General features: G+C 49.3%; 1 protein-coding gene across 1 annotated transcript; it reads right to left on the bottom strand.

Moving 5' to 3' along the window:
• Window positions 1-320: 320 nt before the first annotated feature.
• On the bottom strand, window positions 321-13,177 carry LOC144149357 (fructose-1,6-bisphosphatase 1-like). The gene is made up of 6 exons (XM_077680925.1): window positions 12,993-13,177; window positions 10,366-10,621; window positions 10,154-10,294; window positions 7,930-8,067; window positions 4,297-4,413; window positions 321-522 (listed from the first exon to the last, which is right to left on the bottom strand). The coding sequence occupies exons 1-6, from the start codon at window positions 13,163-13,165 to the stop codon at window positions 331-333; spliced, it is 1,017 nt and encodes a 338-aa protein (XP_077537051.1). The 5' UTR covers window positions 13,166-13,177; the 3' UTR covers window positions 321-330.
• Window positions 13,178-22,435: the final 9,258 nt, after the last annotated feature.

Below are 22,435 nucleotides of genomic sequence, written 5' to 3'. Positions count from 1 at the left end.
TCCTTCGGAAGGCCCGGAATGTCTCGCGTGCTAGCCGAGCAAGAAGAAATGGTTTCTGCGTGTTAATAAGTAAGGGCCATGCCCCAAATTTCGGAACGTAGTTGTTACGTACTCGTCAACACCACATTTCTGGACTGCATTTTACCAACGAATCAGATTGGCTCCACATCTGATCCCCGCAAGACACCTTACCCACTGAGATAAGGACAACGCCAAAGGAAGTGACAAGCTCGCGAAGTCCTCAACGTGCGAAAATGTAATCAGAAATAGAGACAGCCCACAGATGCAGGCCGCAATTTAGCGCAGCATGCCAGCAGCAGCAGTGATGGATCAGGCCAGGTGGTGCTTCTTGTAGAGCTCGACCACTTCGGCCACGTCGTCCCGGGAGCCGAGGAAGATGGGGCAGCGGCAGTGCAGGGACTCCGGCTGCACGTCCAACACGGGCTGCTTGCCCGTGTGCGCCATGCCGCCCGCGCGCTCGCACAGGAACGCCATCGGGATGCCCTCGTACAGCAGCCGCAGCTGCATGCAGCGACCATTCCCGAAGCACTCGCCCCGTTAATCATCCCGAAGTTTATTGAGCGAAAAGTGGTTAAAACTCGAAGCTTGCTCTCGCGCAATCGCAGTCAAAGTCCGAAATGCCAACTTCTTCGACCCTATCGAAATGGCGCAACCGGGAAGACGTCGGCTTCGATTCCCACCACGGGATGCGTTTTTTTTTTATTTTGAGTCGCTTGATAAGCCTTTGTGGAAACCCACTGTGTAAGTGGGTTTTCCTGCGTTGCGTTTTGGGCGTAACGATCGATGGCACCACTGAGGCGCAGAAAGCTTCGCTTTAACGATTCCCCCTTAAAAAATCCGCCAATTCCGTCGAAAATGATCGCCTTTTGCCACCGTTACTACGGAGCACTTTGTGCTCACTAGCCCTATGGTACGGTTCGGTAGCATTTCGGCTGGCGTACCCGCAAATTTTCCCGGCATTTTTTTTTTGCGGGGCTACCATGGTTGCCAGACCAGGAATGCCCTCCCCGCTAAAAGAGCGGCTGCAGGTCAAAGAAAACCTAAACCAAAGTTGGGGAAAAGCCCGCGCACCAGCAAGCTATCGCGGGCATTCTGATTTAAAATAAATGAACAGCGGCACCGGCGCCCAAGTAAATTTGTTGAAAAGAAAAAAATACCTACGGAAAAGATTGAGAAAATAAAAAAAACAGAATGCATACACATTTGCGCGTGATAAACCCATGCAAGCTTAACCCCGTCCGTTCCAATGGAGTCATCTCAAACATTTCCCCGTGCGGCCATTCCTCTCTGCATTTCTCCCGCTCTTCCATTTCCCTCTTGAACCATCTATGATAAATACAATGCAGACTTCTCAGTTCAGTTGAATCCTCCCGCGTTCGCAGTGCTCGCGCACCATGTGCTGGTACCTACCGTTTCTTTCGTACTGTGCTTTCTTTTATCTCGCCTCTGCTCGACACGGTTCTCCAACGCGCTGTTCCTGCACCTACCGCGGTAAAAAAAAATGCAATGCGTGGTCTTATGATGAACGCGATGAAGGCTTGTCAAATTCAATTTATCTAGGCTTTGCCCGATTCGGTGGCTCAGTGCATGGCTAAGGCGTTGTGCTACTGAACACGAGGGCGCGGGTTCGATCTAAATACCTGGTATCTGCGAGTAGGTAAGTGGGATTCTTGTGTTAGAATGCGCAACATGTAATGTGGACTCAATAAAGAAGGGCCTAATGGCCTTAAAGGAGCCATGAAGAGAAAATGCAAGTTGGTTTTATTCGAAAGATTTCGTGTTTTATAGTGCCCCCAGCGCTTGTCCGGATACAAACGGTGCTTTATTCACTGAGAAATTAAACAATTTAGGTTAAAATTTTGATTTTCCCGCTCAATCGTGCGTTTTCGTGGTCCCAAGTGACATCACGGGAACGGGAACCGACCGCTCTGCAGCCTAGAGTACCTTCATTCACGTATCCGCCAAACAGGGTAGAGACACGTAACGCTGGCGCCGCCATGTTCGGTTGCTCGCTTGCCGCCGAAGCAAGTCATTGTGTCAAAACCGCGCTAAAATTATCGCCGCAACGCGGTTTACTGAAGAAGTTTGAATCATATTGTCTGTTTCGCGTTGCTAGGTCTCGTGGGAAACGAAAAGAATAACGCGTTGAGCCCGTTGGCCCAATTGCGGCGGCACGGGACCGTTCAAAGGTTGTCTCCACCCTGTAGCGGTGTTGGTTTGTTCCCGCGTTTCTTGACGTTCCATAACCTAGATGGCGCCACCATACCGTGGCAAGCGTTTGGTTTGTTTTTGCCCGCATTTAAACCTGGCTTGTTTTTGTTCTGGGAGAAAATAATCGTTCCCTGAAACAGTGCTCGCTCGACAAATATGGTCACGTAAGACACCGTTGCTTGCGTCAATCGGCCAGTGTCGTCTGAGACAACCCCAAGCCCCATAGTGCTGTGCAGCTAAACCAAAGCATGCTGTGCGCAGTACGAACAGCAGAACGCATCAGTATTTCTATGTTTACATGTGCTTTCGTAACTTCCACTGTTTGTCCCATCATTCCTATTGCTTTGTAAAGAATGTGCCCTAAATTTAAGCGCAAATCGCTCGTTCGTCTAGTTTGTAAGCTCTACCTAATTTGCGTCTGCTTCTGCCAGCCTCCGCCAATCGCAGAGCTTAGCCCATGTGACATCACAGGTTCTGTTGCGGGAAATGAGCTGGTGGGTCGCATGACCATTACCGTTTTTCCTAATTATGTAGCTTATTTGAGCGAAGTTTACGTTAAAAGTGGTGTCAGTATGATTCTAACGAGACAATCTTTTGAATGAACCAAACTTGTGTTTTCTCTTCATGGCTCCTTTAAGCACTTACATCGCCCATAGAAAGTGCCTTAGGGCCAACCCATTTGGGCATAGAAGTTAGGCCGACTTTAGAGGAAATTGGTGTACAGAGCACCCTAGACACAATAAGTTGGTTATTTTAACAATGTTCAACACGCAGAAAAGTCAGTTAAGACCGGGTGTATCTAGCAGAAGGAGTTTTGTTTTCTATTTGTATTGCCAGATAGCTTTAGAGTTATGAGCTTCATCAATTACGGAAGGATGGCTGTTACAGAGAGATATTTTAAAAACAGCTCAGGGCCTTAGCGCTTTCCTATGGTCACTTATACTTAAAAAATGTCTTCTTAGCAATTCATATTTGTGTAAAGTTGTGGAGCTGGCATTGTGGGGACTCGGTGTATTGCGCTTCATACCTTCATAAAGGTAGGTGTTTAATAAAAGCCGCTCAGGTAACCATATCCTGGTCCCATGCTTCTGATACTGACTCTACAAAAATTTCTTCCCACCGATGCGGTTGCGCTTAGAAGCGAAGTCTACTGTGGGTGCTCGGTGTACAGCAGACAAGATAAATAATTTATCCGACAGTTTTGACTTCACAGCTTTTTCAATCTTTCCATGTCTTCTCGACCGCTCCAGATAAGCATACCAACAAGAAAACGCGGTCACAATGGCGAGAAAGAAGTGTTTGCTCTTTTCTCTGCCTCCTATTCACCTTCAAAACTACATCCTCCCTGGCACACCCATTGCATCAGTAGGCTGTGCTAGCGGCACTGCAACTGGCGGAGTTGACGGAAAGAATTTAGCTGCGCATGTGCAACACAGGCAACAACATGACGTGCTCTTATCAGAAGTTATCAGTGGTTTTTAACCGTGAGTGTGCCGGGGCCCCCTTTCGGGCTGGTAAGAGTGATGAGGTACCTCACGATGATTTGTGTTCATTCGTGTCATAATGTCAAACAATTTTCACTTGCAGATAACGTCGCCTACATGCACATTCGTTGCCCGACTTTTGCGTGGGACTTTCATGGTGAGGCATGTCACATTGTCACAAAAGTTGCTTTTGCAGCCAAAAGCTACCGAAACACCTATATACTGCCCCTTGTATGTCTGGCTTTTTAGCAAAGCTCGAGTGCTGTGCAAAAAGCCAACGTCAAAACCTACGCGACGCGGTGAAACGTGAAATGTAAGTGAAACGTGAAAGTCGTGCAGCGAAGCCACCGTTTTTGCATTGCCAGAAAGAGGTTTGTAAAACACGAGAAATGGATGGGGGAGAGGTTCGGAGAGGGCTTTACGGTTCCCTGAAATGCCCTAGGGGACCCTTCAGGGGTTCGCGGACTCCTTTTTAGGACCACTGGTCTATACGAACACCCGGAATAGGCGCCTGAGGGAATGCCAGACGCAAAGGAGTGCCTTCGCGCACACCACAACCCTGAAGGCGCAGGTGTCCTACCTTCCCGGTGGGGGCGCTCTTGGTGGCAGGGTACAAGAATATGCCGCCGTTCTTGAGCGTCCGGTGGACGTCGGCAACCATGGCACCAGTGTAGCGGGCAGCGTACGGCTTCCCAGACTGCGGAAAATTGAGAACACGCACGGTTTCCGTCACAACAGGCACTGCATGGGGATTACATACAAGGTGCTCCGCCTGGTATAACCGCTTAAAGGGGCCGTGCAGACGTGCAGACGTATACAAGCTCGCTCAATCTGAAAGATCGAGCCTTTTATAATTTACTAAGCTCCACTCTTTAGACGCGGAAGATGTCTTTTAACATCGAAGCTGTTTGGCAATTCGTTGATTCAGGCGTTTTGCAAAACTCAGTATAACAGTATGAAGAAAAGAAATCACCGGCAGCGGCAGGATTCGAATCTGTGTCTGGTGAATCAATATACGCCTCGAGCGCGGCCTGTAGGGGCGCCACTGAAATCCCCCTAGCGGCCCGTTTCGAAAGCGGGCGCGGGAGTCCCCGGCCCGCTCCCCTATGTCGCCGTTGCTTTTGGGGCTCGTTCAAGAGAGCGATTTACCGTTTGTCCGCATTCAAAATACCGAATAACGTGGAGCAGGCACTCTGTTCGCAAGCGTGGTGTGTTCACGAGAGTATAAACGTATATGACGCGATCTTAGTGAGATCTATATCAGCGCCGGGCGTGTGTCACAGGTCGGCGTCCCGAAGCCAGCATTTGCATGCAGCTGATTGCAATTACGCTGCCCTGAAATTTAGTTGCAGTGTCTCCGTAAGCAGTGTTTCCTCCGATGGTCATGTTGCGGCCATACACACTATGATGTAAATCGACTTTGTGCACTTACAAAATCCAGCGGAGCACTCATACCTGACAGCACGCAAGTTACCCCTGCCAATATCACATATCAGATATTGATTAGTACCATGAACAAGCCAATGCGGCATAAATTTCACAAGCATTGTACCAAAGAAGTACGATGGATAATGCAAAATTACACTCCGGAGTCAGCACACGATGACAAATTTAATGCTGTGTCGTCTTGTCCCGAGGTGAGCGCTCGCAAATATTCATCTGTTACATTTATCCTCCACGAGAACCGCGAAGATGGGCTTATAGAGATATCCGCGTCCCTGACCAAAATCTTCTTCGAAACATCGTATGACACAGGGAGACTGCAGAATCTAGCATAAACCGAAATCGAGACCCTTATCAGATACGACACTCTTCCAACGAGCCCGTGTGTACGAGATTTCGGCGCACGTTAAGGATCTCCAGGTGGTCAAAATTAATCCGGAGCCCTCCACTACGGCGTGCCTCATCGTCTCCGTTGCGTCGGCGCGTTAAACCCTGCAACCCATCAATCAACTCTTCCAACGACACCTCGTATCGCTTGTGAACTGTCAACGCTGTATTCTTCAAAAAAATGCGTCCGCCGAGTGACCAGCCGTCCGTTGAAGGCGAAAAACAAACGAAAAGTGAACACGCAGCTTGTGTGTGTGGTTACTAAAACGTCCATTCGTTGATTTCGCTCCGCATTTGTAAACAACGATAGTTGAGCGTCCTCCCCCCCTCCCCCCCCCCCCCCCCCCCCCCATGTCTAGCGAAATATCAGTGCATTTCGCATCTAGTTGGTCTGGTGAATACTACCTTGCTCAAACAAACGTCTTTAGCATTTCAGAAGCTGCACTCATTTTTTTTTTCATTCCCCTACGACTATTCTATTTATTTCTGACTTGCAGACCTTTCATTTTTCCGTGATTTTATTACATATACCTTGGTTCTTACTATAAGGCTTAAGTGGTCACATATCTGACAATGCACAGGCTTTGAGTGTACTTAACATTTTCGCGTGGCTTATATTCCCATAAAAGGCACAAGTTTTTGTCAGCTATTGGGTTATCACATCCCCGAAACATATTTTTCTACGACGTACATATTCGAAGCAAAGCCGCATTTGTTTGCGCTGCAAAACGAACCAACCTCTTACAGTGCCAATATCAGGTCTAAACGAGGCGATCACTTGTGCTGACGTATTCGAAGGTGACAGCGGTGATATGCTGCTGCCGTCGCCGACGCCCGCAAGAGCGGCCAAGAAGCGCGCAGAACCGCCTCCCCGGGTAGCTCTTGTTGGCGTTAGAGCGCTCTACCAAGACGCAGCTGTTTTTTTTAAGTGCCCTAAACGTGCAGTTAGCTTACAGACGTCACCATAACAAGTTGTTTAGTGCGCGGAAAGGCAAAGAGAAGCGAAAGAGAACCAAAACACTGCATGACCACCTATCAGCCACGCAGCGCTAATCCCGCAAACTCCGCGGAGAAGCGGCGGCAGGCGGCGCAGCGATCGCGAATCTCGAGGCGTGTCAGTTCTCTTACCCTCTCGGCAACGACCATTTTCTTAATTTATTGCCAGTTTTTACATACTCACAGCAGCAACATTACAATGCAAGACAAACCGACACACGTGCGGTGCCGCCATCCGGATATGTTGCCGGTCTTTGGCATAACAAAAGCAACAACGCTAAGCAGTTGAACATAAAAAAAAAAAAAAAAAAAAACACGTACAGTGCCACCATTCGGGTGCCCTGGCTGGCTGTGTTATAACATTATTTGATCATTTTCAATAGTTCTACACGTGCCGCCCAATCAGGTACCGAGCCTTGAATTTTAATCCCCTCAATATAAACAGCGCAACACACTCGCGGAACGCCTGCCTCGCCGGCCTAGCTTTCACGTCGCCATAAAGCCAGGCCTTGCGCGCTCTCCACATACTATGGAGGCCCAGGAGCATCAGTAAATCGTACGGTACTTCATTCTCTTGTTAGCTAGGGAGGTAACGAATTCCGTGTGGGTCTAATGGAAAGTCGTTATGCAGAGTTCGCTATATAGCACATCTCAGAAGTGGACCGCAATCCAGCAGTGTATGAACACACGATCAATGGTTTCTGGTTGCTTACATACAGTGCAATCCGTGCCCCACAATACCTCTAACCCCTTGTTGAGCCACGTTTTAACTGTAAGTGTCTCGGTATGCAACTTAAAAAAAGAAAAACTTTGCCCCCGCTGGAACAGGCATTCTTTTGACTCTTTACGACCGTGAGTTAGTACCCGAGAGTGAAACGGTTCACTCACTCTGCTGTGACTGTGGGGAGAGGAACCACGCCATTCGATACAGAACACGTGATAGGGCACACGTCGCACCCGCGGGCGCCTTGTTTTTAAGTATGCGCGTTTCGTTCGTTCATGCTGCTTCTTCGAGTTGCTTCTTTCGCCATTTCCCGTAATCATTTCATATTTTTCTTATTTTTCTAGTGTTTCAAAATTTCGTCCGACCAATTATCTCCATTTACGTAATTATAACGATTACGTTTGGAACGTTTGGGAAATCTTCATTATTGCGGAAATGCAGGGCGTTACACGGTTCGCCATTTTCCGTAATTATTTTATATTTTTCTTATTTTTCTAGTTTTTCAAGATTTCGTTCGAGCAATCATCTCCACTTACGCTATTATTGTGAAACAGAGATCGCTCTGTCGCAGGGTTGGTGCAGGAAGCACTGCATGTCGTACAGGCTGGCCAGAAGTCCGGCAGCGACTACCGCGCCCGCATACAACGAGAGAGCAGCTCTCACCTGGGGGAACTTCTTCGAGTGGACGTACTCGGTGACCGCGGGGTCCCATGCAGCGGCATATCCTTCGTTGATGCTGTAGATGCTGCCACGAGGCTTGATCTTCATGTCACGCTCCGTCAGGATGAATTCGCCCAAGGCCTGCAGGCGGCACGCGCGAAACGCGACTCTACACACGAGGTGCAGCGGGGGCAACACAGAGCGCACGCGCAGAATGCACACGTAAAGCAGGTTCTCCAGCACTGGGGGAAGAATAGACCCAGGAAAGATTATGGTTTGTTGATGCGAAAGCTTGAATTCGCAAATGAATGTCTGAGACGTGTTGCTTCCGCCTCGCGTGGGCGCAGCCTTGCCGCTTGAGACGCTTTGCTTCTCGATCCGCCTCAAAGGGGGACGTAAATTTGACCCACTTGAAAGATTTGATTTTGAAAGAAAGACACCACTTTTAACCCAAACTCTAGTCAAATAATCTGTATAATGAGGAAAACAGAGAATGGGCATGTGACACCCTAGGTACTTTTCCGGACTGAATTGATGACGTATTATAGGCGACTCATTGCGATTGGCTGAAGCCGACGAAATCCAACGCAAATGAAGCACGGATTATAAGCTTGCAGAACAACCTGCTTGCGCTTAAATTTAGTGCACGTTCCTTTATTAGAAGAAAGATGGGTGGGGTACGCAGTGAAAGTTACGAACCAACACGTTACCAAAAAAAAATGTGGTTGATTCCTCTGTCAGAGGAATCGGTGAAACGCGAAGGTGAAATGTGCAGCGAAATCTACAGCTGAGCATGATTTGCGGGCCGGCGGCAGTCTTGAGGGTATGCTTATCGAGCGACGTCCTGCTGGCAGGTTGCTTCGGCAAAGATGTACTGGCGTCATTTCCGCGAGGGATATGACGTCAGTGAAATCTTGGTGTAACCCGGCAGGAAACACTTTCGTGCGAAAATATAAAACCCTAACACAAACTTTTCGTGCTCTATATTTCTGAAAGTGGCTTCCCCTCAAGAAGACACTTTGTGCAAGGGTGCACCCTTTACAGGCTCTTGCTTCGCTGTACTGGCGTCAATTCCGTGACAGGTATGACGTCACTCAAATGGTTGGGCATCCCGAAAAAAAAAAAAACACTTTCGTGTAAAAGGACCACAAGTTCGTCTTTTGGGGGACTAACTGACTTTGTCACAATCATTACTCCCCTTGGGGACTGAATGTGAGCGGATGAACGGTTAGTCTGCCACCCGATTGGTCCGTTCCGATACTCCCCGAGGACCAACTGCTGAGAGGGAGTCGCAGAAGAAAAAAAAAAACAGCACCAGCAAGGATCGAACCACCGACTACCTCAAAAGTACTCACAAAAGCGAATACGCTACTACTAGGCCACGCGGCCAGACAGGAGGTGTGGTAGCAATTGTGTATTGCAGTGTAAAGCGTGCAGTACTTTGCACAAAACGACGATTCATTGCAGCTGGTGTCCGAATGTCTGTCCGTACAAGTGATCATGACCACGCTTTGCGCTTTGGTTACGCTAGGGTCTATTGCTTAGCTCGATTCTAAGTAGACTGCGACGTGGCGCGGTGGTACAATAGGGGTTAGTGTGGCATACAGAACTGACAGAGCTTCCATCATTTTGACAATTCAGGCTACGTAATTCCCTAAAGAGTGTTGTGCCCGTTTCTATTAACCCAAAGATTGTTGTTTTCAAGATTCCCATTGTTCTAAAAATAGAGGCTGTTTCATAAGATGTACCATAACGGAGGCGTTAAATTGTTGATAAGCAGCTCACTGATGCCTGGAACACTAGGTAAATAAAACTTCAAAAACGAAATCCAGCGTTTACGGATCGAAGGTACACCTATGACATAATTGTAGTGCTGTAAGGTTCCGGGGTTAACTTGTGACCAAATGGGGATATTGAGGATCTCCGAAATCTCATAAAGGAGTTTGGCTCTCACTTCAATACCAAAAACAACCGAGGCCGCCTAAAGCACTGCCCACAGCAATGTGCTCAGAGGCTGCAGCCTTAGCCACTGGCGATTGGCGACAGATAAAATTTACTGCCTGCATGGTACGTGCAATTCAGACAAATCTTTTTACTTGCAGTTTTCTCGTAGCCGGCCGTAAGCTGTGATATGACAACTTTTGTTTCAGTTTGAGCTCACTTCAACTAAAGGAACCTCTGAGGACTAAATGAACGGAGTATGAGAAGTGAACAAAGGCTTACTCACAGGGTCAAGCATGAATCCGTTCACTCCCTTGCCCAAGCCCAGGACAACCATGGTCGCGCTCCCATACAGAGCGTATCCCGCGCAGACAACGTTCCGCCCGGTCTGCAGTGCATCTTTCGGGCTTGGTTTATCTGTGCTTGTCTACAAAAAAGAACAGCATGCTCGCGAGGCACCTCAAAGTGTGCGGGACCCGCGAGGGAGAGAATGACTACCTTGCGGAATATGGCGAAGATGGAGCCGATGGCCCCGAGGCAGTCGATGTTGGAGGAGCCGTCCAGCGGATCGAAGCAGACAATGTACTTGCCCTGGCGGTCAGCCTCGACCTCGACGACAGTGTCGTTCTCCTCGGAGATCAAAAGGCAGGTGGTGTACGAAGCCTTGAGCAGGTTGATGAAGAGGTCGTTGGCTATTACGTCCAGGGTCTTCTGCTCCTCGCCCTGAACGTTCGTGTGGCCCACCATGCCGTACCTGCGCCCACCAGACTGTATTCGCCAACTCTTGACGTCGCGTTTCCCCACAGCCTTGAGATTACTTGGAAATTAATTACTGTGCTATGAGGACACTGATAAGACTCTTGCATGGGTGCAGCAATGCGATCTCACTAGGTTGGTGCAGGGTGGCTCATTTTCGTGCACTTGCTTTGGTACCGCGTTGAGGAACCGCGTAGAAACGGATATTTATCATATTTTATTAGGGCCGCGTTTGTTTTTTGATTTGTAGAGATGGCCAATGTGTGAATGGAATATAATCTGCTGCAGCAGAATGGCGAGTTGGGCTAGTTTGTGAAATTGCATGTCGAAACGTTAGCGCTCGTCCTGTGTTACTTTCGTTCGCGTCGCGTTTTTTCAGTGTTGCGCTTTCTGAAGGGTTCGAAATGGAATAAAACAGCTGAATTGATATCGCAAAACTAATAAAGATTGTCTTAACTTTGAGAAACACCAATGCACGAATTTTATCGCACTGAGGAAATGTTTGATACAGACGTTCAGTCACCCTGATTGTGGGTGACCTCATGCTTGCTCTAAAGCATACAGCCGTTTCAGCGACACACCCAGGGTTTCAGCTTCAAATTATGCGACAGGCCTCTCTTTAAAACTGATATGGCTTGTAGCCCACGCAAGTTTATAACAATGGAGCTGTTACGCTTGAGCTCTGCCCGTGCGGAGCGTTAACAGAAAATTATCATATTCGGCGAAATGGAGAGGGGGAAAATGCTAGCACAAGAAGTGTGAGGAAACGCGGCGAGGAGGAGAGGAGCCCTCGAGCAGGTGTTGGGAGGGCGCGCCTAAAAAAATGTGGTTAGGGAGGTCTCGAGAATCGAACCCGGGGCCTTTACGCCACGAAACCGAAACCGGCAGCCTAACTACTGGGCCACTCCAAAGGCCCGAGGGATGCGCGGTTATCATTGGCGGGGAACAATAACATGTGCAGCCAATCGGAAATTAAAAAAAAAATAGCAGTGCCTTAGCTCGGCTATGCCGGGATATACCTAGCATGAACTAAGATTCAGCAATCCAATCCAATCCAATCCAGTCCAGTCCAGTACGGTCCAGTCACTGCTTCTCGCGCATGCGCAGCACGGCTCTCCAGGAGCCACGCGAAACGGCTGCCAAGCGGCTCCGGCGCAGTGTCAGACTTGGCTACTGCGCAACGGAGGCGCACAGCTTGGCACGCGCCGGCGCCAGTCCGTCTGCCGCAGCTCTGAAGGTCACTCCTCTGGAATGCGCCGACCGGCAAATGGGCAGACCAAATTCTCTACACACCCGTACTCCAATTGGATTGAATTTCTAATCCAATCCAATACAATCCAATTTAATCCAATCCAATTCAATACAATACAATGCTGCTCGCGCTTGCGCAGCACGGCCCTTCAGGGTCCACGCGAAACTGATCAACCTCGGCCAGTGTAGCTTACGCTGCAAAAATGGCTGCGGCTTAGGTCAGTTAACCCTGGATATGCAAAGCAAACTGAACGGCCCGCTCTAACTCAGACTCCGACACTAGCTTCGCGCGCTTGGCATTCCGGGCCCTTTCCAGCGAAGCAGCTCGTCTGGCGATATCCTCGGGGTGGTCAGACGCCGCATGCCGACGACGGCTCTGAGTCTGCCGCTCCCGCGCAGAGCTTAAAGACGGCCGGGACTCGCTCTCATCCATGGCCAAGCTCGCACTGACTAGGCGAGCGCAGTGCTCCTATCAGCCAGGCGCGAGGCGGGTCACGTGGTCAGGCTGCGGAGTGCGCACACGCCAAGCCGGCAGCGAAGGTGGAGTTCGGCGCTGAGAGTCACGTGATGGTCTGCCAAGGCTATGGCGCAACGGCGCTCAAATGAAGGCAGAATTGCTGGCGACGGCAAAACTCGGCTCAACTGGCCTAAGCATTAGCAAAATAACGATGACCGCAAAAATTCGGAAAGTTAGAAAAGCTTCCGTAATGTCTGACTCGAACCTGAGCCTTATTGTTGAATAGCAAGGGCTATACGTCAACGCCACAGGACCAAAGAGTTTCTAGGGAATATTTCTCCCATGGAATCTCCGGGTGGCGGGCTTAGCCAATCAGAGGAGTTAGCCAATCAGAGGAGACTGCCGTGAGAAATTTATTACGCTTATTGTCACGGTTGCCGGGATGGTAGCCACTACCATAGGGTTTGTTGCAGTTGGGCTAAACTTGGGTAGGTTATGACGCCTTCGGTTAGGTTACGCTGGGTTAGGTGAGGTTATGTTATGTTAGGTTACGTTTGGACGTAGTGTTATTCAGCAAATGTTAGGCCAGCCAGCTTTTATATGGAAACTGCCGTGAGAATTACGCAGCCACCATGAAATTGAAGGAGTGCTTGCCACTCACAGGTTGGCGATGCCCGCTCGCCGCACCGCCGCCGCGACGCCCTTGATGGCGCACTGGATGCTGGTGAGAAGCTGCGTCAGGTCGCCCGTGGCGCCGGGCACCTTCCTCTGTTCGGCCAGCACGAAGCGGGTCAGGGTCATCACGTTGGTGTCGACCGCTTGGCCCGAAGCCATCTCGCTCTCCCCAGATGCGAGCGGTTCTCTGGAGAGGCAGTCGGCAGAGCGGCTAGGAAGCGAAGAAGGGACTCGTCGCCGGGATGCCCGCGCGAAGGTCCCTCACAAAGGTCCTGCCGGATACAGCGCCTCCTCGTGACCGCAGGGTAGCCGAAGGCCGTGAGGGCGCAGCGGAACTGTGCCGCGGTTCTGTCCTCCTGCCCCTTCCTCCGGAGAGCCCCGCACGAACCGCGATAGGCCCGACGCCAGGAATCCCGCAGCGACCAAGACCCAAGCAGCCCGAACTGGCTCGGTGCACGCGTGGTCTGCCATGCACGCGCGCCACGCCCACAAGGCAAGCTACTGGATTGGATTGAACCGGCATGGCTTGACGGAACCATGGAACTAAGACGAAGCTAGGCGGTTGTTTTGACTTTTATGCGTTTTGTAAAAAGACAGGTTCAAACCTACATTTGCCTAATATGCTTTTAGACGCACAAAGAGTCTGTAGCGTGCAGCTACACTGGCCGAGGTTGAGCAGTGCCGCGTGGCTCCTGGAGAGCTGTGCTGAGCATGCGCGAGGAGCAGTGACGTCACACGGCGCACAGAACGTTGCTCGCTGCCCGGTGTCTCTCACACACCCCACGTGCACAGCGTATTCGCCGACCTCCGTTCCGCACGTGGCGGCCCGGTCCACTTGATGACCATGCGAGGGGTGGCCGGGTGTGGAACCGATGGCTCGTGAGTCGTAGCAACACCGGCGTGCGCCTGTGGAACCAGCTTAGCTCTAGGGCGAGTGGTGACGCTGCGCCGGAGCCGCGTGATAAATATACATGTGTCACATAATGCGTATACCGTGTGTGTTTCATTGAAGCAGCAGTAAACATGATAATCAAGCTAATCCTAGTCAACCAGGAAAGCTAAGCATAACCTGCTGAACCTTAACTCACCTTACGTATATCCTGGAATAGCCGAGCTAAGCCACTGGTAATTTTTATTAATTATTTTTCAATTAAGTTGCAACTCGTCACAACAGGGGAAGAGGAATCTGTACTGTAGTACCTGCGCGAAGATGACTGCAGACACTGTCATGATGACAAAGAGGCCAAACTTGTTTGCGCCTTGGCCAGTGTCCGCATTTCGCCACTGTATGCCGACAAGACAAAGCGTCGGCTCAGAAGCAGCTGGCGCAGTATATTTAACCTTTTTAACAGCGAAGCTATTTAGCAAATCATAATTTTTTGGGTCCGAAATTAAAAGTACGAAGAAATTGCCGAGCGCGTGCACGTGAGCGCGGGCCTTGCGGCGACCGCTCGGCAGTTAACAAAATCAAGAAATTGCCTAGCGCACGTGTGTACATGCCTCGCAACCCTCGCAACGATCGCCCAGCGTCCCCTGCGCATGTTTGTCAAGCCAAGCATACCCACTTAGGGAGATTGGCCAAGATTGCGGTGACCGCCCGGCAGTTAACAAAATCAAGAAATTGCCTAGCGCACGTGTGTACATGCCTCGCGACGACCGTCCAGCGTCCCCTGCGCCCGTTTGTCAAGCCACGCATACCTACATAGCTTATTGGCTAATATCGGTAAAGAAAAAACTCCAGCGTTCGGGCAACACTTGCTCGGAACGAGATCGACACGCATAGCGTACGTCCCTCCAAGGTGATGTCCAATGACTATCACTTTCAAAAAAATGAAAAAGCTCACATTCATAGCAATAGTGATGTTGTAAAGGTGGTTGCGGCAGCGAAGAATCAGCAAGTCGGCTGCAATCGTGGACTTAAACCGTCGTGATGGTTGTGAAGGTTGCGTAGAGCTTCGCAACATCCAAGCCTTAAGCCCGTTCTACATGGTGCGTTTTTCGCTTGCGAATTCGGTGGAACGAACATTCGCGCTTGCGAAGTTCGCAATGTCTAAAAATGTCGTCTACATGGCCTGCGAACGTCGCCATTTTCGCACTTCAGAAACACATTGTTTCCAGACCGAATTAGGTTTGCCACGAGCAAAGCTTGTTGGGATGTTAAAAAATAAGTTTTATAGTTCTTTCTGGGGAAATTGTTTCTTATTGTTTTGCAGGAAAAATGTGTTTATTAGCTGTTTCATTTAGCAATCGCCAATTATTTTTCAATATACGCACACATAGCAGAGAAGACACACACAGCGAGCAACCCTGGGTTCGCTTGTTTTGCGTGCCTAGCAAATTTTGGTGTAACTCGGACGGGACTTCTTCGGTTCTTATGTACTTCTTCCGAACTGCTGTGATGTCCGCGACATCCGCGGACACTGATTAAGCATTCGTTGAAAACGGCGCGCGACATGGTGTTGTGAACACGCGTACGTTTCTGTTGGTGCGCCCGCGCTTACGCCGCGCGTATGCAAGCAACGCCATCTGGTTGCTAAGCGTGCAAATAGTGATGCCGTGTCGTGACCGTGACGTTCACCTAGCTGTGTTCTTATTGGCTACAATTTCCGGCCCCTCTACCGCCTCCACGCCGCACGAGCGGCGTTTGCTGGGTATGCTCGATCGTTCCTAACATTTGGCACTTTGCCGCAGCAACGAAAAAAGGTCATTTTGCCGCACGAGCGCTGCCGCATCTGCGAATTCACCGGGAAAATCGCTCCATGTAGAACGGGCTTTACGCGTCCTTCCTTAGCTTCCTTAATTTTTTTTGTTAAGGCTAAATGATCTCCAGTGTGTGCACGACACAGCGTTGCATTACGCAAACAGGAGTTCCAAGATCGTTATGACAGTAACTGATGGTAGCAATATGCGCAAGTTTTCAGGTCCCGTACAAACTTCTGCAGCTTCTTTAAGCAAACCTCTTTGGGCTAATTTATATGGATCCCGTCGGCACTGCAAGCACTATGCCTTCCATAATCTCCGCCCATAAGCAAGCTGCCACGCCCCGTTCGTGTCATAGTCGCTATACATCGACTGGGCAGTAAGGAACAGTGCCGAGGACATGTGAAACAAATCTCGTTGACGTTGGGTTCTTCAGTAGTTTCGGGTAGGATATTTTCGCGACGCTCTTACTTCACAACTTGTAGTGGGGGGGGGGGTAAAATCGGGTATATATATATATATATATATATATATATATATATAAATATATATATATATATATATATAAGAGAAGAAAAACTTCGAACAAGGTAAAAGCACAATTGTGGCCTACGTTTCAGCAAAGAGAACTTGCTTTCCTCAGGGCCCTGAGGAAAGCAAGTTCTCTTTGCTGAAACGTAGGCCAGCAAGTTCTCTTTGCTGAAACGTAGGCCACAATTGTGCTTTTACCTTGTTCGAAGTTTTTCTTCTCTTGTGTTCTCTACCATCTTCAAAGTTCTACTACTCCCTATATATATATATATATATGTATATATATCAAAGTTGCAGTCCTTATTGCCAGTGCTGTTTGGTGTTTTAACAGTGTTTTATAGTGCCGAATGAGGTATGATTGCCTCTTTTTCTTTTTTTTTCCGACCACGTCTTACGTGCGGCCGCTGGGAAGATACGTTCTACGTCTTCCCGCGGTGGTCGAGGGGCGGCGCTAGTTGACCGGGCTCTGAGCAGTCGTAAATACAAAACCCCGCGGTACAGTCGAGAGAGGAGTCGCCGCGGAACTAGCTCAATGGTAGAGCACCGCACGCGTTATGCGGAGGTTGTGGGTTCGATTCCCGCTTCCGGAAAAAACGGCGCATTTTTTCTCGACTTGAATTTTCAAGTATTTATTCCTGCATAAAAAAAAAGGTAATCATACCTCATTCGGCGCTATAAAACACTGTTAAAACGCCAAACAGCACTGGCAATAAGGACTGCAACTTTGATGTGTTACGGAATCCCTCGTCCCGTACGTCTCTGTTCTACAATTTATATATATATATATATATATATATATATATATATATATATATATATATATATATATATATATATATATACATAGTTGAGACCCAGGCCTCCAGTCGAAACGTCAGTAAACCACTGTTTTTGTTTTTAATCGTGCGTTTACCATTTTCTCAACTATTTCTTCTGTCTCCTCGATAAGTTTCTTCTACTCGAATATAAGGTGGTCATGATTATAAGGCGAGGGGGGAGTTGAAGGACTCAAGAAAAAGAAATAACGAAAGAAAAAAGGCAACTAAATTCCTTACCTTTCAGCAAAGCAGGCACCAAGTATTCATGAACTATCTGCACACAACGGGATTTATTCGAAGCGAGACGAAAGTGCAACTTAGAAACTGTGTTCAGAGGTGGTGGTATCCGAATCTTCCTTGTCACTTGCGCAGTCAAAGAGGTCATCGTCCTCGGAACCGTCAAGAGCATTTGAAATGCAGCACTTGCGGAACGATGCCGCAACCATGGCTTCGGGGATCGCTGCCCAAGCGTCGATCACCCACTGGGCGAGCATAGACGGGGACGCCCGCTTCAGACGTCCCGGCGGCGTCAGGGCCACAGTGCCAGGCGCCATCCATTCGTTGTACAGCCGTCTGACGTGTGCCTTAAAGGGCTTGTTAAGGAAAACGTCAAGCGGCTGTAGTTGACTCGTCATGCTTCCCGGAATGACGACCAGCTCCGTCTGGTTGTCCATGAGCTTCTTCTTCACTCCTTCCGTGAGGTGCCCGCGGAAGGCGTCGAGCACCAGCATTGACTTCCGGGCGAGAAGTGCCCCTGGTTTCCGGCACCACACCGACTTTATCCAGTCAAGAAAAAGCTCGTCCGTCATCCACCCTTTCTCCTGGCAACGAATGTGGACGTTCTGCGGGAACACCTCGTTCTTTGGCATAGTCTTTCTGTTCAGGATGATGAAGGGGGGCAACTTCCGCCCATCGGTGGTGCAGGCTAACATCACGGTTATCCGAGCCTTCTCGTTGCCTGTAGTGCGCAGGCTCACTTGGCGATCACCTTTGTGGTGAATGGTCTGGGCCGACCGCATGTCAATAAAAAAAAAAAATCGGAGTTTCGTCGGCATTGCCAATCTGCCCAAGTAGGGAGTCGTGGTCGTGTCGCACGCCGATAACATATCTTTGAAAGGAAATTAGTTTTTCTTCATAGTCTCCTGGCAACTTCTGCATCACGGAGGTCCGCCTTCGCAACGAAAGCCCGGCCCTCTTCATGTACTTCTGCACCCAGCCCCGGCTGGCTTTGAACTTGAGAGCGGGAATGCCATGCTCTCTCGCGATTTCGCGCGCCTTCATCTGCACGATGTCGGTAGTAACTGCCAAACCGCGGCCTCTTCTCTCTTTGATGAAGTCCGTCAGCACTTTTTCCACTTCGGGAAACGCTCCCTTTCGTGGGCCACGGAAAGCCTTCCTCGTCGCGGCGCGTGCTAAGAGCGACGTCTTCTGTTTGCGCCAACGACGCACGTTGTTCTCGGGAACGTCAAACTTTCGACCCGCCGCGCAGTTTACAGTGACTTCCGCCTCTGCTATGACTTTCCTCTTGAAGGCTGCATCGTAGTGGCAACGACGACTCGCCATTGCGCTGGTCGCGTGAAGTAAGCACAGAGAAAGAAAATCTTGCAGCAGGGACTCCGAGAGTTCTAACAAAAAATGCAAAACGGCGTCCCGACTTGTTTACAAGCTTTGCGGCTACTGGCTTGGAACGGCTACTGCTGGCTCAGCTCGTTGACATGGTCGAAGGCGTCTGCTGCCATGACCTCTGCTGTATCGCGAACTATTCAATACCCTTGCAGCTGCCGAAACTCGGTAGTTACTATCTGCAACCTGCGTTCGTGTAAAATTTTATGCGTTTTATTCTGAAATATCTTTGTTACATTTGCAACAGTGTCGTCGGGCTCTTTAGGAAGCTTGGAAATAGTTGGAAGGTGGAAACCAAAACTGTCACACCAGAATCGGCATACCAAGGATACTGGGCTTCGAATATAAGGCGGGGTATGACTTTGAGACCGCAAATTTTGGAAAAAAACCTCGCCTTATATTCGAATAAATACGGTATATATATGTATGCATATGTATATATTAAGTGCAGACAAAGACACACCAGAAAAAACATTAAAAAAATAAAAGTTTACTATCGTTTAGGGACGACCGCGAGAAAATATGGTAAGTGAAGACACAGTGGTTTCTTGGAATGAGCACGGAGTCTATTTATGCCATGCAACTGGTTCCCGGCACCTGGGCTCTGGTAATGCACTGTCAATGCCTATCGTACGTATCGTCCCTGCTCTGTTTCTCTTGCTAGCCGTTTTCTCGGGCACAACTGACGCACCGCCTCGGCAGTGCATGGGCTTCCCGAATTTCGAGCAGCGCCGCAGATGAGGTAAAAACCCGTTAGATTTGCACAGTCAACGCATCGGAACCATACCACTCTCAGTGGCTGGCGGCTCGATGGAGCGGCTGCCAATTCGCAGATGCGGCGCCGCTCGTTCAACACAACTGTCTTATTTTTCTATTTTCGTTGCTGCGACGAATTATCAAATGCCAAGCGGTGTTCACAGAAGAAGTTTGACTGTTTCATACATTTCGAAATATGTCACAGCAACGAGAATGCGGCGCCACATCGGCGAATTCGCAGGCGAAATTCGCACCATGTAGAACAGGTTGCGCGGCCACCCGCTGCGATTTGAACGGCTTTGCTGCTTCGCGGTTTCCAGAACACGCCTGGGTGTGTCCCGCCTGTCCGGTGTGTCCAGTGTGTCCGGTTTTCCATCCTATTACGGGCGTGTCGAGGCAAGACGGATGCGACCCGCCGATGGCAGCTCAACGCGTTGCAGCTGGCAGTGAAACAGAAAAAAGATGCAGAAAAAGCAAGCATCCACTGGAACCATGTACGCAGAACTGGCCGACCCAGTTCGCTGCATCGGCACTGTTAGGGCCCATACGTGCAAAGGAGCGCTGCGTATTTGGGAGCTACAACGGGAACGTGTCTCCTTCTTATGCTTCCACTCTCTCACGGCGTGATGACAACTGACGAAAGACACGCGGAAGCGCAATTCTGCGAACACTGAAAATGAGCAGCCAAGCACCGCATTAAATCTTGCCTGCTTAGCTTCGGCCCATTGGTGTGTCAACTCGGATGGCTGCGTGTTCGGACTCCCGTTCGTGTGCCGTTCCGTTTCGCCGTCTACGGGGCAGACACACACTATGCCCGCGCGCAGGTTTTAACCCATGTATATTTCTAATGGCGAACCCACTGAGACCGAACGAGCCCCGCAGCGTTTGAAACAAACAAATAAACAGCACGAGACGCATGGAGCTTGCGGGGACCTGAATTTCCTGGCTCGGAAACAAAGGACCGCGTCGATGCTTCGGCGGAATAGCCGCGACCGCCCGCTGCTATGTTGGGGTTGGTCAGGCAGGGGGGAAAGGGGGGGGGGGGGGCGTGTTTTCGTTCTGGTATTCGCCAGGTCATGTTTGCAGCTCGAAGTTCCTTTACGTTAGGCAAGTTACAATACATGGACCTCCTTTCCCTGACCTTGAATACGAGGCCCTGGGATGCAGCCTCCTTAGCCGCCTCCTTAAGAGGGTTCAGCAGTTCGGCGCCATCTCAGATTCGCACTTTTTCGCTTCATAGATGGCATCACGTACCGCCCCCAAAAAGCTGCGTCAGGTAGTTGCAATCTAGCAGTGTAAAAACAACCAGCACACCGAAGCACGCCTTATTCCGCCGCACGAAAGGAAATATAGCTCCGATGACGGCATGCATCGGTCGTGCGATGACACGAGCGTTCCCTGATACGACCGAAGATCGTGGCCAAGAATGTCAGATATCAGTACGGAATGAATACCGGCATGACTTGGCCCATATGTTTCTTTTTGCGTTCTTGCATGCTGTTTTTTTTTCTGGAGAACACGAAGTCGGCGACATGCAAAGAGGGCGAGGAGGGTGCTTCTCGTGGTGCGAATGAAAAGATACATTCATTTCCTGCGACCCCCAGATAAGGCCACTGCGTCTAAGAAGGCGACAGAAAATGTATTTAGAGGTTTTCTAAACCTTTGGTATCAATCTACGCGCACAGGTAAGAACACAGAAATACGACAGCGCGTACACACAATTTACTTTCGCGCCAGCATAAACGGCGGCGGTTACATGGCTCCGACCGACAGAAGAGCATTGCAGCGAGCTACGGAAGCGGCAAGGGGTGCGTGTGGACCTACTAGGCTGCAGGCTTCTCTCAGCATTCGTTGTCAATCCTGCCATTTGCGGGATAGAAGCTTAGTTCGCTGCGCTTCTGTGGAAGCCACGAAACGTGACTTCTTCAAGGAGAATTCTATCCCACTTATGCGGGTTAAAGTACCTCAGCGACGATTGCGAGTGTTACGCATGAAGAAAATCACACCAATGTCAGAGCAGAAACTGAAAACACATCTCTTGCGGGCGAGCCAATCACGCTGCGCGGCGTTGTGCTGGCGATAACTACAGCTTTATCAGCCCTTTCAGGTGAAGAGGGGTGCCTAAAGTTGTCACCTGCTTCGCTTTTAACATGCAAACATATTTGTACTCTGAGCAAATTTCTTCCTTAATATTTTCCGCAGTCGATATAACATCATTTACAACATTTCTCGAATAGTGAAACAGCTTAGTTGGAATTTATTACCGCTGTATTGCTTTTGAAAAGTTTCGTTCAATGCAACATAGGATTTGAAGTAAAAGTACACGACTGTACGTAGTATCGACGAGATAACATGTCATAAAAAATCACCAAACATGAAGAACTATCACTTTCCCGATCACACTATTATTCGTTCGAACGGTAGTAATTGTGGCAATTGCTGCGACGACTTGTGAGTTCTTGGACAATTCAATTTGGCTAGCTGCCCGGTGTATTTAGCATGAGAAGCGAAACGGGAAACGGGGTGTTGCGGATGGGATCCAGCCATGGCTCTGCTTAGAACGCTCTTTTATGACCTGTTCTTCCTCTACGTAACAATGGTGATTTCTCTCTTAGCTCGTTCTTTTTGTTCTTTTCCGCGAAATGTGTGGTGCACCAAGATGTTCTATTTATACGGCTTTAAATCCTACGCAGCGCACTTATTTGAGGCGTTTTGTTGTATTGTTTATTTTTGTAAAGAAATATAACAAATTATTGTGACCATAAATATTACGGAACTACGAAAGCGCATGTAACAAGTGCAATGCGTAGGTCACAGCTTAGGTAAACGTTACCGCAACGCTAAAGTCATATGTTATACATTGAGCTAAATGTGACTAACGAAATTTGATGCCGGTTTACTTAAATTACCGCACGTTTTTTCTCAATTTTTCATAATAAGTCCACACTGCGTAAATTGAGTAGTGTACGTACGTACGTATGTGCATACGCAGGTATGTATG

The sequence above is a fragment of the Haemaphysalis longicornis genome, unplaced genomic scaffold, assembly GCF_048455015.1.
Source record: "Haemaphysalis longicornis isolate Haplotype H1 unplaced genomic scaffold, Haemaphysalis longicornis Haplotype H1 scaffold_8, whole genome shotgun sequence".
Lineage (NCBI taxonomy): Eukaryota > Metazoa > Arthropoda > Arachnida > Ixodida > Ixodidae > Haemaphysalis > Haemaphysalis longicornis.
This window is presented reverse-complemented; position numbering and strand designations above follow the sequence as displayed.